Source organism: Dendroctonus ponderosae, unplaced genomic scaffold (assembly GCF_020466585.1).
Source record: "Dendroctonus ponderosae isolate FM_Combo_2020 unplaced genomic scaffold, Dpon_F_20191213v2 Dpon_F_20191213_1, whole genome shotgun sequence".
Taxonomy (NCBI): domain Eukaryota; kingdom Metazoa; phylum Arthropoda; class Insecta; order Coleoptera; family Curculionidae; genus Dendroctonus; species Dendroctonus ponderosae.
In genome coordinates this window covers 56,728,224-56,746,736 of record NW_026017110.1, presented here as the reverse complement: position 1 = coordinate 56,746,736, position 18,513 = coordinate 56,728,224, and the positions used below count along the sequence as shown (strand labels likewise).

General features: G+C 32.4%; 1 protein-coding gene across 3 annotated transcripts in view; it reads left to right on the top strand.

Annotated features, from left to right (window-relative positions):
* Window positions 1-14,679, top strand: part of LOC109537955 (solute carrier family 12 member 6) — a 98,466-nt gene extending 83,787 nt beyond the window's left edge. For 2 of the 3 annotated variants that reach the window (XM_019904953.2, XM_019904954.2), the window contains exons 4-15: window positions 460-692; window positions 779-957; window positions 1,013-1,331; window positions 1,388-1,900; window positions 1,957-2,319; window positions 3,266-3,665; window positions 3,725-3,832; window positions 6,657-6,695; window positions 9,558-9,695; window positions 9,751-9,878; window positions 10,164-10,303; window positions 11,808-14,679. In XM_019904953.2, coding sequence (XP_019760512.2) covers window positions 460-692; window positions 779-957; window positions 1,013-1,331; window positions 1,388-1,900; window positions 1,957-2,319; window positions 3,266-3,665; window positions 3,725-3,832; window positions 6,657-6,695; window positions 9,558-9,695; window positions 9,751-9,878; window positions 10,164-10,303; window positions 11,808-11,899 — 2,652 coding nt within the window. In that variant the 3' untranslated portion in view covers window positions 11,900-14,679. The remainder of the gene's footprint in view (window positions 1-459; window positions 693-778; window positions 958-1,012; window positions 1,332-1,387; window positions 1,901-1,956; window positions 2,320-3,265; window positions 3,666-3,724; window positions 3,833-6,656; window positions 6,696-9,557; window positions 9,696-9,750; window positions 9,879-10,163; window positions 10,304-11,807) is intronic. The other variant, XM_019904955.2, reaches the window with a different exon arrangement.
* Window positions 14,680-18,513: the final 3,834 nt, after the last annotated feature.

Genomic DNA, 18,513 nt, shown 5'->3' with positions numbered 1-18,513 from the left:
TAACTTACTGCATCCTGCAATGAAGTGAAATACCAAAAGTATTGATGTGACACGAATGAAATGTTCTGAATGTATTTTGAAGCAGTTGCTGAGGAAACGATAAACTTGAAGCAGACGCTAGTAGACGAGTTTTCATTTATCTTATTGCTAAATACATTAATTTTACTGGCGCCGCCCATAAAATACAAACAGATGCGGACTGCTGACGTACATAAAGTTTTTCATACCTACTGTCTCAATAGATTATTTGCCTTGACTTGTCTTTTTAAATCATGTTTCTTGTTCCTCCAAGGAACCCCGACTAACCTCTGTATAGAAATCTGAGTCTGCAAATTAAATTCGTCTAGAAGACTGAGGTACTCCATATTCAATATCTACGGCCCTTTAAATGGACATTTGTATAAAATGGGTTTTGGGCATGCCAAGAGTTAATTAACAGAAAACATGTTTTATTTTTAGGTTTATATGGCCCCGAAGCTAACACTATTTGGGGATATAAATGACGACTTCGTAAAATTCAATAACTTTAGAATCTACGGGACTTGCCTCTTGGCCATAATGGGGTTAATCGTCTATGCAGGAGTGAAATTTGTTAACAAGTTTGCAACTATAGCCTTGGCCTGTGTAATCTTTTCCATAATTGCTGTCTACGTTGGTATTTTCAAAAATGTTCATGGAAGCGACGCACTTCAGTAAGTTGATACATTTTGAGGCTGCAGTGGGAAATGCGTTATAGTTCACCTAGCTCAATGCACCATCTGAAAATTAATTTTTCCAGAATCTGTGTACTTGGACGACGCTTACTAAGAATAGATTCGACTAGTGACTGTACAAAAAATATTTCCGGACCCTTGTACCAAGAGTTCTGTCCCAACAATACTTGTTCTTCCTACTGGACAGAAAACAACCTTACTTTAGAGCGGGGTATTAAAGGCTTAAGTTCTGGAGTATTTTTTGGTAAGGTTTGCCAAATTAATTTACAACTTTTTCTACTATTTATTCTCTATTGTAGACAATATTCAGCACAGCTTTCTAGAAAAAGGACAGTTTATAGCGAGAAACAATCTTCCAGCGGATATAGAAAATATTTCAGATAATACCTACTCCCAAATAATGGTTGATATAACAACCAGTTTTACTATTTTGATAGGTATTTTCTTCCCATCCGTAACGGGAATCATGGCAGGGTCAAATCGTTCAGGTGATCTCAAAGATGCACAAAAATCTATACCCGTCGGTACAATATGTGCCATTTTGACTACATCTACTGTTTATCTCAGTGCAGTAATACTTTTTGCTAGTACAGTAGATAATTTACTTTTACGAGATAAGTAAGTACGCAATACTATAATAAAAATATAGTGTGCAATGCGATATATTTTTTTAGATTTGGAAGTTCAATTGGAGGAAGACTAGTGGTAGCTAATATAGCATGGCCGAATCAGTGGGTTATTCTTATAGGTTCATTTCTATCTACTTTAGGAGCCGGCCTACAATCCCTCACAGGAGCTCCCAGACTTCTTCAGGCTATAGCAAAAGACCAAATCATTCCTTTCATTGCTCCTTTCTCAGTTTCGTCTGGCCGTGGAGAACCCGTTCGAGCATTACTCGTCACACTGGTAATTTGTGAATGCGGAATCCTATTGGGAAATGTTGATATTCTTGCTCCTCTTCTCTCCATGTTCTTCTTAATGTGTTACGGATTTGTTAATCTCGCATGTGCTGTGCAAACCTTGTTAAGAACTCCAAATTGGAGACCTCGGTTTAAATACTACCATTGGGTTCTTTCCTTTTTGGGATTGTCTCTTTGTATTGCTGTGATGTTTATGACTTCGTGGTATCTTGCTTTACTTGCCATGGGTATGGCAGGTGTTATTTACAAATACATCGAATACCGAGGGTAAGATTTTGATTTAATTTACTACTTTTTCTAAGTACTATCATCCACCATTCCAGTGCTGAGAAAGAATGGGGAGATGGAATCAGAGGTTTAGCTCTATCTGCAGCCAGATTTTCACTGCTTCGCTTGGAGGAAGGACCTCCACACACCAAAAATTGGAGACCTCAGATTTTATTGCTGCTGAAATTCACCCCAGATTTGGAATTGGAACATAGAAAGTACGTCTCCTTTGTCTCTCAACTGAAAGCTGGCAAAGGGCTCGTTATATGTGCATCCGTTCTTGCTGGAGACTACAATGCTATAGGAGAACAAGCCATAGCTGCCAAACAAGTCCTACAAGGAGTAATGGTAAAAGAAAAAGTTAAGGGATTTGCGACTATTCTGGTAGCTAAACATATTGCCGAAGGACGCTCCAACTTGTAAGTATATTTCCGTATATATTAAGTATTTCTGCTATATTTCTTATTTGAGCCATGTATAGATTTTAAAACTTCACAATTTGCTTATATCTGCAATTTTTTTGTTTTGTATTAAATGCAATAGTGCATTAAACATGCAGTGCACGGACGGATATTCATGTCTCATAAAATCATTTTGGATCGATTCCACCCACAGCTTCATTTGCACAATCCATTAGCATTTAATGGAGATAAACACCCATCCACACTAGTTACAAAAATAGGTATTAACAAAAAACACATTTCTCGTTTATTTTGTTTAGCTAATTTAATGCACGCACCCGAATTGAGATACACATAATAAAGTTAAACGCAAAAGAAAAAAATTACGGAAGGTGACGTGCAATGTAAAGTCAACTCGCAATAAATCCTACACGTGCTGCATATAGTTGCTGAACTTCCGGGTATTGCAGGTGCAGTAGCGGAAATATGACTGGGACAAACGATAAAACGTCCTGAACTGTTGGGCTCTCAAATCTCCGAAAATATATCTTTCACTGCAGATTTGGCGACTTAACAATATCCATCATTAACGTTATTGACCACTTTTCTGGGGCCTTCATATTGACAGTTTCAAGAGATAAATTTAAGTTGGTCTCAACCCAAACCAGACGATTGAAACTTCAATCGTAACGAGTCTTGAGGGCATAACGGGTATCGCAAGCACGAGCAAAATAGTGGCAGATCATCTATATTTTTACAATAAACAGCTCCATTTTTCATAGTTCACTTTAAATAAATTTTCCACCAATATAAACACCAATGAAAAGGGAAGAGATAGACTTGATCGAGCCCCTTGAAATTGATATAAAATGTTTCAAATTTATAGACAATTATTTTTAACTTTGCCCTAATGCAGAACTGCTCACACATAGCTAACTTTATAAGCCAATATTTGTCCCTCCAGGGTACAAACCGCGGGTCTTGGAGGCTTGAAACCAAATACAATCATTTTGAGTTGGCCCTATGGATGGAGAGATGATGCTGATGAAGAACAAGCATTTGAACATACTGTTCGTACTTTAACTGCTGCCAAGATGGCTTTGCTTATACCTAGAGGCATTGACTTCTTCCCTGATAACACCCAAAAGATTAGTGGGTACATTGATATTTGGTGGATCGTGCATGATGGAGGATTACTGATGCTAATCCCATTCTTATTGAAGCAGCATCGGGCATGGAAAAACTGTAAATTGAGAATATTTACCGTGGCGCAATTCTCTGATAATTCTATTCAGATGAAGAAAGATCTGAAAACGTTCCTATATCACCTAAGAATCGATGCCGAAGTTGATATTGTCGAAATGGTAGGTATTCGCTTGATTTCAAAATAACTTCTTCCTGAACGACTCATTTGTGCTTGTAGTCTGACAAAGATATATCTGCCTATGCTTATGAAAGAACTTTAGTAATGGAACAACGCACTCAAATGATAAGACAACTTCGCTTAAACAAGAAGGAGACCTTCGGAATGGTAAGTTTTTGTTCCTTTTCAATTTTTTATACCTCGTTTCATACAGTGTGAGTCAAAATTCACTTGCGGGCTCAAATATGAATTTTCGTGATCTCTGTAAAACACTAGACATAAATTAAACCCGTATAAGACTTCAGTTTCTTTGACAATAAATGATCGGTATCCGTACAACTAATCAATATTGAACGTCGGAAACGAACTTTGACGGTTTTTTACTACCGTTTTAATAATTGAAGTCTAAGTTTCCTGTAGTCAAATTTGGGTATTAAATTCTATTTTAGACTCTTACTTTAAAAAACTGCCTCTTACTTAAAAAAAAGTATTAAGATATCTAAAACTAAAGCCACTGAATGATATATAAGTTTAACTGTATGTACTAGTTTAGTTTAGAAGATGGAGTTAAAAATGTGTTGCCTCCAATGGCAATGATCCACCAGATTTGGTATCCAAATATTTTTCCTTTCCTTAGATCGCTTGAAACTTTGAAATTTAAAATTGGTCTACAAATCGAATTTTAAAACTATCCGAAATTATTGGCAATAACGACAAATGGTTTTCGCAGCTCAGCTAAGTACAAAAGCTTTTCAATTTACTTCAATTAATGGTTTTGCTTTCAGAACATTGTATCTGTAATTCCTTAATATTAAGTGGATATAAACGCTTTTCTTTTTTTAAAAACTTGCTTAAATACGGGGATGCTTTTGTTGATTTAAATAATTGTTTTCAATCGTGTCACAGGATAAATGGAACAAAAGTTCAGATAGTAAAATTTCCAAAAAGTTTGACTGCTTTTTTTTGATAGAAAATCAACAGAGAGAAAAAATGTTTTAGCGCACAAAAATTGACTCTTGTAATTTGCGCAATAAAATTGTCCCAACGGCGAATAAAATGGACCGCCAATGATCTACCCACTAAACAAACGGAGACCATAATAAAATAACTGCCGTGCACGTACTAAATATAGGCAACTAAGCAACTGAAAACATCGAACTTGCCGTGCACGAACCATAGGATTGCACTTGGAAAACCGTGAATCGGCGAACAGAATTGTTGAAGTAAGCCTTCCACCGAAAAATGTACTTTGATATTAGAAGCCTCAAACATTTTTTTAAAAATTCGGGTCTTTGCGTTCTTGACAAAAGGTTTTTGGAATCAATAGGTCCTCAATAAAGTGATTTTAAGAATGATTAAATTTAAATGAGTTGTTAAGAAGGGAAACTGAAAATTTGGGAATGCCCACGCACTAGTGCACTTTTTGAGGGACGGCCACTGGGTGTTTTATAAGCAAGAAACCAGAAATAAATGCTAATATATTCGAAAAATATATGTTCGGAGAAAAAAGTTCTATTTTATTTTGATTCATAGAACAAACAGCGGGTTGAAATTAAGACAAACTTTCAAAAAATATAACTTTTTTGGTTTTATACGCCATAGAGGAAATAGTTTCTGCTTAATAATTTCCAAACACGAGTGACTCGCATTCTCGAAGGTCTGAGGAGAGAGGGGTAAGGTCTACACCTCTGAGGATGCAAGCCACGCCTGCTTCCGAAACGTAAGCAAAGAAGACAGTTACCTATACAGCCTAAAAGCTCATCAGTTTCAAGCTATAGCCGCGAAAGCCTAACTCTCTAAATGGTGAAAAACTGTTTTAAAGCAATGTTAACATGAACTTTGCAGACATTTTTCTGCCACATACTGCAGCTCTTAGAATAATTTAATAAATTACCTCCTGCTAGTGCTCTGAACTTGAACTGAAAGTTATACGATAGAGAAAATTATGTTAAGACCTTACGGTAATATTAGTCAATTCGAGATTTTTAAATAAGTTACATTGTAAAATGAGATAAACCGTACAAAGCTATTTATGAACATACACTCACAGAACGGATTGTACCACAGTTGAGAAAAAACCATCATCGTCATTAATTAATATTTTCAGATGATTTTAAAATCACGAAATTCTTGTTGTTTGATCTGAAAATTATAGGATATTCAGTCAAACTAGGTATACACGGTGTTTGTTCCATGATTCAAAATTAAATCGTTTTTTCGCACAAAATACCTTTTGCATCCTGAACTATACTATACGCACTTTATTGAGGATTATTTTTGCAAAATTTCATATGAAACTTCCGCTTGAGCATGGAATGATGCTGATAAAACTGTGAATAACATTCCGATTTCTGTGATATATAGATTTCTGTGATATATTCAGGTTTAATCTCGGTAATTTCAGAAAACGATAAACAAGCTAAAATAAGGTCCCTACATGATATAAAAATGTTCCCTAAATCACATCGAGATACTTAAAAAATCTATATTCGCTTAGGTTATATTAATATGGATATTATAAACAAGTTGTGCCGGAAAGTGTCTTTGGATTCATATGCAGAGTGCCAAGGCAACATGGGAAGTTCCTACATAGAAATTGTCTTCTTGTATATATCTTTCATATGTCAAGGTTTCAAATTATACAAGTTATTTAATAAAAACCCATCTTTAAGAGCGTGTTTTAGAAGCCTTTTAGAGGGTTGTTGCTGTGAAGGGCGTGTATAATTTTTCTTACTATGACATACATACGCCTGTATATGTACTGTTTCTGTTACTTCGTTAATATCAACATGTAAGAGGTATAGTTTTAAATAACCGTTATATCGTTATACCGAATATATCGTTAGAAGACCGAGAAGTGAATGTTGCCTCAGTCTGAATGATGCACAAAATTATGGGTATTAATTATGATACGCATAATGAAGATGAAACCCTACTTGACAATATTATGCAATAAGAGTAAAACAATTATTTATATTCTTCGTTTTTAAAGGCGCTTACGAATGGTGGATTAGAAGAAACATTACCTCTGGTAAAGTGGAACATGTTATCATGGATTAATTGTATTCATATCCATACATATCTCTCTTTTTGTTCATTGCGTTCGATTTAGTCAAATTCGCATCATTTAATTATACTACATTTTCATGTTTCGCAAGCACATTTGAATGTTTTCGCATCCTCGTTAGTTTTGACGTTCATTTGAATTGATTGTACATTTATCACACTCTTCATACATTAATTATTGCTGGAAATAATATCATTCTTTAGCTGTGCTTTAAAATTTAGATTTGTATGTAGATACGATAACGATAACGATTAATGATTTAATTAAATTGCATATTATTTAATTTCAATGGGATGTAATCTCAAAAAAAATTGCAAAATTCATTAAAATCAGTCTAAATACTGTTCTGGTAATCTAAAATTAGGAATTTGACGGTAAAGTTTCGTTATTCTGATGGCTACTTCTGAAGAATACTCTTCTTTCTATTGTTGCAAATACTTTTTCTTAGATAAAAAATTATTATATATGTTACATTTTGTCATTGCGTTTTTGGTGTGCTTTAGTACAAATTTCGCAAATGTACAAAAATTATATATTTTGTGAGATTTGTGAGTATATGATTTTCAAAATATTAATATATTTTAAAAACTGATTTCAAGTTTAATCTAAATTTTCTACATTATAATTACTTCAGTAATAAGATGGTAGATGACAAGAAGATTTATAAATTAGTGTCTTAAATTATCGTACCCAAAGAAAACTATCGGTATTTAACCAAGATTGTTTGCACATCGATATATGTAAATATAGAGCGATTCTGGAGCCTGTAACGCAACAAGCACATCTACATTTGAGGAATTCTCCTTTCAAATTTTTACCAATTTGTAAATATTCCTTGCAATGTGCAGCATAGGTAGACATCATTGTCCTTTATATTTTTAATTAAATTGATTTATTGGTAGTTTTTAGGATTAATTCAGTATTTTCTAAATCTTTTTTCTGTCCTCATGCTGAATGAAATATGTATATATTTTATGTGCTTTATTAGTTCATTGCCGACAATAATAAATAAAAAGTAGGATCTAGTTGTTCGTGGATAGCAGTAATTTTATGCATTTCCCAGTTTTTTATAGTTTATTTAAAGTGCATCTTTTATTTTGTATATTTGCTAAACTTTTGTATTTCATTTCCGTTTCAGAGTCTTCAGAAATTTCCGCTGTTTCCACCACTATTTTAACGAAAGTTTTATAAATATTATACAGGGTGTTCCTAAACTAATATGAGAAAATGTATGGGCATATTCTTTAGGCAAATATTGTGTTTCCGACAAATTTGTCTCATTCGAAAGTTAATGGTTTCCGAGATACAGGGTGTCAAAGTGTAAATTAAATGTTTTTTATATATTCTAAACCCGCTTTACTACTACTAAAAAAATGTCGCTGGTGTATTTTTAGATTGGGAAATCAAAATTTTCTATTACTTAGCTTATGTTTCCTAGAGGCGCTTGCTGCAATAGACTAGAACCATTTAAAACATCAGATTTTTTTGGGTTTTAAAATATCGGTTTTTTGTTGGCAATATCTCGTGCTCCGATATTTCTTAAGCAAAAATTTGCATTGTGATCTAATCGATACTTTTACTGTCAGTTAAGTGCTAAAAGAAATATTTGAACTTCTACTAGGTACATTGAATTTATTGAAAATGTCCCGACATAACTTATTTTCGAATGAAAAATATATTTTTGGTGTTTATGCGCAAGTAAAATGTAAATAACACTCCCGAAAAAACAATTAATTTTTTTCAGTGCGACAGCCATTTATTATTAAAGAGTTAATAAATGTATTGAGGTCAGAGGAATTCTGAATTGAACAATTAATATGGAGTAACAATTTTCAAAAACTTTACGGAGTTTAAAAAGTGGATTAAAGTAGTTCTTAACGTGCTTAAATAAATTCTGTTTGATGTTTGTTAAGTTTTGCTTTATTCAAAATTTGAGAAGAATATTTCTTTTAATTAGARATCCGACTTGAATTACCTAGTTCAGAAAGTTAATAGAGGTTTCAATTTGAAATATCTCGAGAACGGAGAGAGATATCGGCTTGAACCAAGTACAGATTTTTTGTTTCGGAAATATCGGATAACGATATATGGCCAACAAAAAACAGATAACTAGTGGGTTTTTCGGGTTTTTGGRCCGTCGTAAAATGGAATTTCTTCCTGACGGTTTGCTTGAACGCTTACACTATTCTGACGAGCATTCAAGCAAACSACYTCTGAAGATGCAAACCACTCRTGCGTGCGAAACGTCAGGAATAAGTTCAATTTTACGACGGCCTAAAAACCCGAAAAACCCMCTAGCGTTAAGGAATGACCTAGAAAGTCTATCTCTTTTGAACAAACAGATATTTTRGAAAAAATAATAAAGCTGGTTGAAAATTGATTGAAAATAAACGAAAAATACTTGCCGTTCACAGTTGTAATCACATTAGTTGAAGACCGCCCTGTATATATCAATATGTSAATCCGCACAAAGCAAAATTCTACACACCCTAATTTGATGTGTGATTCTGAAGCCGTTTTGTATTGAACTTACCGTTATGTAAATTTACTTACTCATTTATTCTAAATCCTTTTATTTCTATATTTMTTAATTAAAAATGGTGATAGTAAATGTCGATATTTACAAATAATACTGCGCTTTAGATCTCACGATCCTCACTGAAAATATATCATCTATGCTTTCATTTAATCCACTTAGTATTCATCATAGAATTGAGATTTAAATGTAGTGAATGTTCATTTGAATCTGAAGTAATAGTGTATGTTACGATTTTAGAAAAGATGCTTGTAGTGAATCTCCATATAAAACAGCGCAAATTATTTTAGGTTCAATCTGTGGTTGACCAACACCATGCAGTGGAAAAGACGCCTTCTAAAGTGAGATTCCAAGATCCCAAAGTCACCGACGTTGCAAATAACAAAAAGGAAACCCTAGCAGATGAGAAAGAGGAACCTACAAATGAGGTAGGTGTATTACACCGTAAATCATTTTTACCACTCTTGATTATGTTGTTCTTAGCCGCTCGGTAATGAAGATTGTGACAACAGCAAAAAAGAAAAGGAAGACGGAGCCTCTGAGAAAGAGAGTCTTGAAAAGAATGGCAGTGAGGTAAACGAGAAAATTGGAAATGGCGATGGAATTTCATTGTAAGTGAAATTAAAAAATATATATTGTGGCACTAAATCAACCGAAAACAATATTCACATTTTTTTATTTTTAGTTCGATAATGCTTTTTTATGTAATTTTTTGCAAGTTTTCTCGAGAATCGATTGTAATAAAGAAATGATCAATGATGTTCACTTATTTTCAATATACTTAGTGTATATTTAGAAGTATTATATTTTTGTTAGATGAGTAAATCGAAATTTCATATTTAATTATTTCAAGTTGTTACGTTTCCCCTCTTAATTATGTCTGTTCTTAATTGCAGGGAGTCTGACACACTCAAACGTTTGCATACAGCACTGAGAATGAATGAAACAATTAGAGCTCTTTCTAAGGACTCGCAACTTGTGATCTTGAATTTACCCGCCCCGCCAAAGAGCAATGATCCAGGAAAGCAATCGTACTGTAAGTTTTTGTTTCCTTATTTTTTCCTTATTTTAATATTTTTCCCAAATCTCTCATTTGAATATCAAATCTACAGCCTTTGTTCTTGTGGTCCGAGAGATTTCAGCACTGATGTTGGCAAAACTGTATAAAAAGTTAACGGCAAATACCGATAAGGAAGATCTTAAATCTAAAAGATCTTACACCTAAGAGCGAGTTCTTGTAAATCCCCAGTTTATGATCTAAAATGTTTTGAAATTAGCTGGAATTATTTGAGTACAAGGAACGACATATTTGTTTAAAACTTTACAAACAAAATATTATTTCTTCAAAAATGTTTAATATTTAATAAAACTAGAAAAATCAGAAATCTCGCGGAACTTGGTAACATTTCATGAAAATGTTTCTATGTTTATTAATTGATAATTAGGTACTTTACCCACGACTCTTCAATATCAGACTTATTATAAATATAATAATCCTTATTACTCTCAAAGGAATAATGAGAGCATTACAGTCTCAAAAAATTAGCACAGTCTTAAAATATTCTGAAATTGTTGTCATCTGAACTTATTTATTAAAAAAAACAGTAACTGTTTCACAAGCTGACGCTTTACTGAAATGATCATCAAAATTGCTTTTTTATTTTAAACATATCTTTTCATTCAAGATAATAACAAATACAGTGAATATAACAAAAACTGTGGCTATAAACGGGTATGCATTACAAATTGCAATTTGCAACATCCAATTTCAAGTGTAGGGCTTTTGAACAAATCTTGAATATATTTTTTCAGTTATTAGCCGTGAATAACGTACATTCTAATACTGCGATCAGATGACCGTTAAAATTATCTATTATAGTATTATAAATAATAATGGCTGTGCCAGGCTGTGATGATGTGATGGAAGCCTCAAAAAATAATAATGTACACTTGCAAAACTGTTGCCAAATATTATGATTCGATGCGAGCTTAAAAGATTAAAATGTTCAGAGTTGTTCTGAACCAGAGAATGCAAATTTATGACAAAATGACTAAAAAAAAGTTATGATTCAGTTTGTATTCGGGTAAATTCTACACTTGTAAAATAGATCGTTAAGCGGACAAAATGGATAGAATTGGGACAGCCCAAAATTGACAATTTTGCCTCCCCTCTTCTAGGAAAATTACAGTGTAGTACACAGTAGAAAAAAGCAGTAATGACCCTGAAGAAAATTAGCACTAAATCCGTTGAGTGTTAAAAGTATCGCGAAGAAATTCAATTCCATTTGGGTTGGGGTTAACCCTTCTATAGTGAAAGGGAAAATAAAACCTATACCTCAGACAGAAACAGGGAGCTTTTTACTTTAAGGGAATTTTTAAAAAGAGAGATAGCAAACAAGGCATTTATTGACAAAATCATCTTTATAGCTGCATTCTGTTTTATATAAAACATTTTTTGGATAAATGTTTAATTTTAGCTGTGTCGGATATATTTTAATATAGCATCTGCCATTTACGCCTGCATTGCAATTTTGTTCCAGATTTGGATTTCTTGGAAGTACTGTCAGAAGGGTTGGAAAAAGTACTTATGGTGAGAGGTGGGGGACAGGAAGTGATCACCATATATTCATAATCAACTAACGAAGTTGATTTTTGACCGTTAGCCAAAACGCTGATACTAATAATACTTTAATCAAAGAGAACAGTACCGTAACATTAATTAAAAATAAGTTTTTAGGCGTTTGCTATGAGCTCTCAGGAATATTCGTTAGTGTATTAGTATTCACATGTTTTTATTAATTCATTAATCTGATTCAGAAGTTTGTCAAAATTATCCAAGAAGCAAATTTGGTTAAGCATAATTAAACTTAAAAATCCATTAATGTTAATTTTGCTTGCAGATAAATGCATAATATGAACATTTGAATTAGTTTCTTACTGAGAACTCAACAAACGAGATTTCAACCGTATATATAGTATATATAGTACAGCGATACATAAGAGGAATAGTGACTTAACTAACCAAAAAGTGTATTCTTCGTAATAGCGGTCGAATATATTCTCACAGATTTTTCTATCGCTGCAACTAGTCGTGATCTTGTAGTATTATCATACTGTCTTAAATCAAAATAATAACAGTTTATAAAGTGCTCATTTTTCTATGACAACTATACCGGCCAGATTTGTGAGTCGTATTTGTACACTCTTTCGCTCATATTTAGCTAAGTTCGTCTAGACAAAAATTCCTTTATGGGAATTGTTACTCTCAATAACTATCGTTTTTCTGTATACTCCATGTCTTCACTATTTAATTAGAGCTTATTTTGATATAGTAAACATTGAAGTGGTTACTTAGATGTTAACACAGACACGTTATATTCCAGAAAATGATAAAATTTTTAATCGTAGGTCACTTAAAAAATTACTACTAGCGTCAAGTCAAAAATGATTTGAACTTTAGTGCTAACATGCATAATCTTCAACGCATTTAACAGTTCCAAATATTTCCAAAGTTGAAATATATTACAGGTATCTAATAATTGCTCTAAAGTTAATTAGTCACGTATCAAATATTTTAAATTATCTAAGATCGCGTGATATCTATCTATGTTACACATTTATTTCTCACGTTGCATTGAAAAACATTCATTTGGTTTGAGGATGTTCAAGAATTCTCAAATAACGACTATGAGGTATGCAATAATTATTGAAATCCTTAAAAGATCTAAGCCAAAAGTTGATTCCAACTTAAAAATGTGTCAAACAAATATGTTGGTCTGAATATACCGTTCTATCAGACTACCGAACTATCAGAAGATCTTTAGCAAATCAACTTTAGGAAAATGTATATTAAACTTTTTAGAAATTTTTTATTTTATCTTCATATGTAACACGATGTTTACAATTAGGAACACATATTTAATGCGTAAAAACTGTACTTAATTACAAAATCCATATGGTAAGAATTTGAGCAATATTAACAATATAGTATGTATTAAAGTACTCTGTATTAACTGTCAAATTATGTGTGATAGAATTACGTACATAATCTCTTTCGCACTGTAGGTATTAAAATTGTTAAATATTTTCGATGTTCAAGTACTGCAGGGTGTTACCTATATTTCAACGATGCGCATTCCATATTAGCATCTATTTTTATATATTTAAATGATATATTTATTACGTAGTTCTTAGTGTTAATTTATCGTGTTAAATCTATTTCCAAATTTTTAACTATTTAGTATATACATACAATGTTAACAATGCTACTAGTTATTTTTAATTCTACTCAAGTCAAATCACAAATTGTTTTAAATGAAAAGTTTTATCCACGTTGAAATTATATTGTAGTCTAGGATCATATAAGTATTATTGTTGTCGTTAGTCGATTTATTTGGAACACCCTGTATATATAAGTAGACGATATTATTTACGCCCCCTCTAAAAGGAAAATGGCAAACAGCTTTATACATTATAAATCGGACCGCGTTTTTCTGTGCATCTTATTTAACTTTCGGATAGGCAGTCGACGAATGATAAACCAGATGATGTGTGAACTTTTGTTAGATTTCTTCAAATATACAGGATGGTATTGGCTGCCATTGTCTAATGCCTAGACAGACTCAACCGGAAAAGCTCTTTTGTAAGTAATATCCATTTCATTTTTAAGATAGTCAAATATAATTTTAATAAACTAAAGAATGAAATGATTTGTTTAAGGCCGATATTATCATGATCAAAGTAGCTTTCTCCACTGTTCAAGCAACTTGAGATGTAGATACAGGCATTAACAGTATATAGCGATATACAGGGTGTCTCAGGGTCAGCGTCCATTAGAATGTTTCCAGAAGTAATGCGATTTGAATCCCGCAAATATGTATAATGGGATTTTAGGAGACGATGTTTTCAGATGAAATAACAGTAACATTATGCGCTTTCCAGTTATACCAGAAGTTGTCTCAAACCTACTTATTTTAAATGAAGCACCCAAATGCCCGTGTGCTTTAGCGTAGGAGGTGCAAATTTTTAAGTAAGCGAGCGCAAATATTTTTTTCCCAAAATTTCAGGTTTACAACTCGCGTACAATTTTCAATAAAATGTTTCGATTTTCGTCTCCAAAAATGCATTATTAGCGCTCAAATACATCTAAAGTTTGCCTACAGTATAACAATTCTAAATATTTTTGAACATTTAAATGCGTTTAGAAGTGTGAAAATTCAAAACCTTTTTGACTTAAAAATTGGATATCCGGCCTTCAAACCTTTATAACTTTCCAGATTTCTAACCGAGTTTAGTTTTCTCAACCATAATTTTTAGGGAACATCAACGCAGTTTCATTTCGTATCAGCAAAGAAACTGCGATTTTCGTGTCTCGAAATGCTTGTTTGCTGGAAAATTTTTTGCTCGATGTTCGAAAAATAATAAATCTTACGGTTCTTAACCGATTTGAATTGCCTAAAAAGCCGGTTTTACAGAAGATTGTGCTCTTTACAACCCTGGCTTAATGATCGAAATGGGGCCAAGATTAAGAGAGTTTTTAAGAGAAAAACGTCCACAGCTGAAAAAATCCTAATATTCGGGTTTTCGACCCCAAGAGAAATAGACGAAAGAACATGGGAAATACGCGAAAAATTCTTACTGAAGGAAAATGCCATGATACTTAGATCCATTTTTCATCAAAAATCCTTCAAGAACCTTTCAGAACGCATTTTATTATATTAGAATAGCGAAAAATTGAAGAAATTTCAAAAACTGTTATTAATTCAGTTAATCTAGATTTATTTTTCGGATAATTAATTATCGAGCACAATAACATCTAATTTTGCAACTAAGATTTTGAGTTTCACTCTTTCATCTTTGAAAGAATATTCAATTTTATGCAACACCTTGTTAATGATAAAGTTTTGAGAAAAACTATATTTTGCTCAAAAACGGATAGAGTAGGATAGAAAAACTTTTCATTCAAAAGTTATTGAAAATAAAGAAAGGAACACAAGAAAAAACATTATACAGGGTGTTTCATGTAAAATAGCGATGTTTGAAACAACTTCCGGTATAACCGGAATTCGCATTATGTCGCTGTTATTTCATCTGAAAACTGCGTCTCCGAAAATTCGATTGTTCAAATTTGCAAGATTCAAATCGGATTACTTACCGAAATATATGCTACACCGTGAGACACCCTGCACACACTGTGCACTGGAAACATATTCATGAAAATTTTTTACATAATTTTCATGCATGTAGCAAACATGTTTGCACTCGCAGTTGATGTTGTGTGTGTGTAATATTTTGAAACATAACTTTGATTGCATTTTGATATGAATGCATATATTTGATTAGGACCCTATAAGATTATCGTTTTTAGTTCGGATGTTAATTTAGGATGATATTTTCTCATCATTTTCTACGTTTTAATCACTCGTCAAGCCATCATTAGCGCTATCGGATCCTGACTGGTTTAAATGTTTGATCGGGTATACCTACTTACACAGTTTCAAATCATTCAATTATCTATTCGGTTTTGACTGATTTTATGAAATAATTTGTCTAGTTAAATTTGGTCTCAACTCGGTTTCAAAATGCTTATGTAGGTACTTAGAGTCGTATTTCAAACTTGCTAATTTTTAATGGACTTTACGTTTGTTCAGTTGGATAATTCAGGAATAAAATCAGGTATAAAGTTGTTAGGCAATATTTCATGAGTTTGATCAAAAGTTGAAATAGTTGTCACGTAAATGGGACACCCTATATCCTAAATATGGACGAGAAAATTAATGAGTAATTGTTAATAAAAAGTAATTAATTGATTTTAATTTTAAATTGAGTAAAATGCTTTCCTGTACTTGTCTCACATTGTTGCAGTTGGTAATTTTCAACGTGGTTGGTAATTTTTAAATCCGTTAAAGAAACTTTAAACTTTATCGACGGCTAGAACCGATCTTCAAGTAATCCGTCCCTGAAATTGGATGAGAACATGTTCAAATAAATATAAGCCAACACTTAAAATTACAACCGAGGTTTTTGGAAATTACTAGTTGTTTTCTCAAAACTATCAGTTTCTCCTCCAGTCGATAAAACAATATAATAATACCATATTTTTGATCGACTTCTAATATACAGGGTGTCCTACTTATATATTTTGCTTGAAACGAGACATTTACTCTCATATGCATCTCTATTAATTCAATAAGTTGTCTTTGGAATGAGAAAAAAGGAACTAGAATGGTAACAAAGTTGAAGTTAAATTATGTATTGGCAATTTTAATTGAAATTAAAAAAATTACAGTTTGGTTTACATTTTTCGATTCGATAAAACAAGCAGGTAAAATAATTATTTAGCGATGGACTCTCAAAGTTCATATTGCTTCGGATGTGTGTTCGAATATCGTATGTAGATATTTGCCTTTAACATAAACATCTTTACAGTACCTAACTTCTGTAAAAAGATCGTTCATCCTAAATCAGTAACACAATAGAACTATAATAAAAGTAGAACAAACTCTAGTATTTCGGAATAAGAATTGTTGAGTATTATGAACTATTATATTTTCTCATAGACGTTTTCTTCACTTTATTGCGATTATATCACACATACAAAGTTAAGAGTTGCAAGAGCATTTTGACGTACCTAATTATCAAAACTGAAAAAAGCAACTATACCAGGTAAACTGTAGAAGTTTACATGTGAAATAATTGCTTACCTTGAACGGTAGTGTGAGATAATATAGTGATATAGTTAGCCTACATTTCATTAGTTGACTTTTTATTTTCATACTTGCTTTCCTAATAAGCCTAAATTAGTCCAATTTTATAAGTATAAGTAGATTAGAGTGAATAGATTTCTTTGAAACAAACTCCGTTCCATATTTAACAGGTGTGCTGTTGATTATTCTTGTTACTTTTTTTAATAGAAATTTATTTAGGACTTGTAGTTAGGCATGAGGAACTACGACGTTGTTACCTACATGTAACTTTTAATGTATCACAAAGTATAATTGTATGTTTATGTAACCGTAATACTTTTCGAACATGAATTAATTGTCTTAGTTGAAAGCTGTTGTAATCTAAACATATTTTCTACTCTGAACTACCTTATAAGGATAAATATAGAAATTAATTCCATAAATAACGACGTAGTAAGAAGTAGGTATGTGGTACAATCTAGTTTCAACTCTATGTTATAACTCCGAGATATTTAGCTTCAGTTCGACGTGCAAATTATTTTCAGCATAATTCACAAATATTAACTCTAATTCATGTTATCTTCATAATAGGATATTTTTTCCTTTTTGACAACCACCATATAGATAACACGTCTAAGAAGTTGTTCGATAAAAAACTATTGGCTGTGTGACTTCAAACAAAAAGTGAATGTTAGTATATAAGCACCCAACGTTCCTTACCTCAAACCCCACATCGACCTATAGCCACCCCAGTAAAATTCCAAAATTATCCTGCAGATTTCTCTAAAATAATCAATTATCTTGATCTTAAATAATTTTTTGACAATCAATTGACTGGAAAAAAATTCAGAATATAAAATTAACATTATTCATCCAAACGGTGGTAAACATGTATTAAGTTATAAGACAACTGAATGTGATATGAACGGGATGGCTTATGTGTAATTGGTGTTAACGCCAAATCGTCAAACTAGAATTAAGTAAATGTAATTTTACAATGAATTGTGCTGATCATAATTTTAAAATAATTCTATGTAATTAGCAGTTAAAAATAGCAGATAAACTAGTGATGAAATCTAGCCTTAACAGTCTTTAATACTTCGTGTATAATCTATGTGCCAACTTTGAGTTATTTACCAAAATGTCGATATTAGCAGACGAGACGGCTTTATGTATCTCCCTGAGTGTATTAATTCATTATTTATAATCTATCACGGAACACTAATTTATCCTAAATATTTAAATGTCGTGGCATCCTGAAAGCACCAAATTTTGGTAAAAAACTTGAAGTACTTAATAGTAAAAGGATTACGTTAGTTCTACATCAACAAATTATGGCTGTTGGTGCCTGTAACTTTAAGCGGTGGCGTGGTAGACGTAAAAAATATCGATAAGTTATGAATTTTCGATGTAAACAGGGCCTTGGACATGAAATATTTCAAGTTTTCTAAAACGAAGTAACTAAGCAGTCATTCTGATCAAATACCTCTCAATGCAAAAACTTTAATAATGTATGAAATTGAGTTCTCTTATGGCCAATGGCTTAAAATGTGAGTCATTG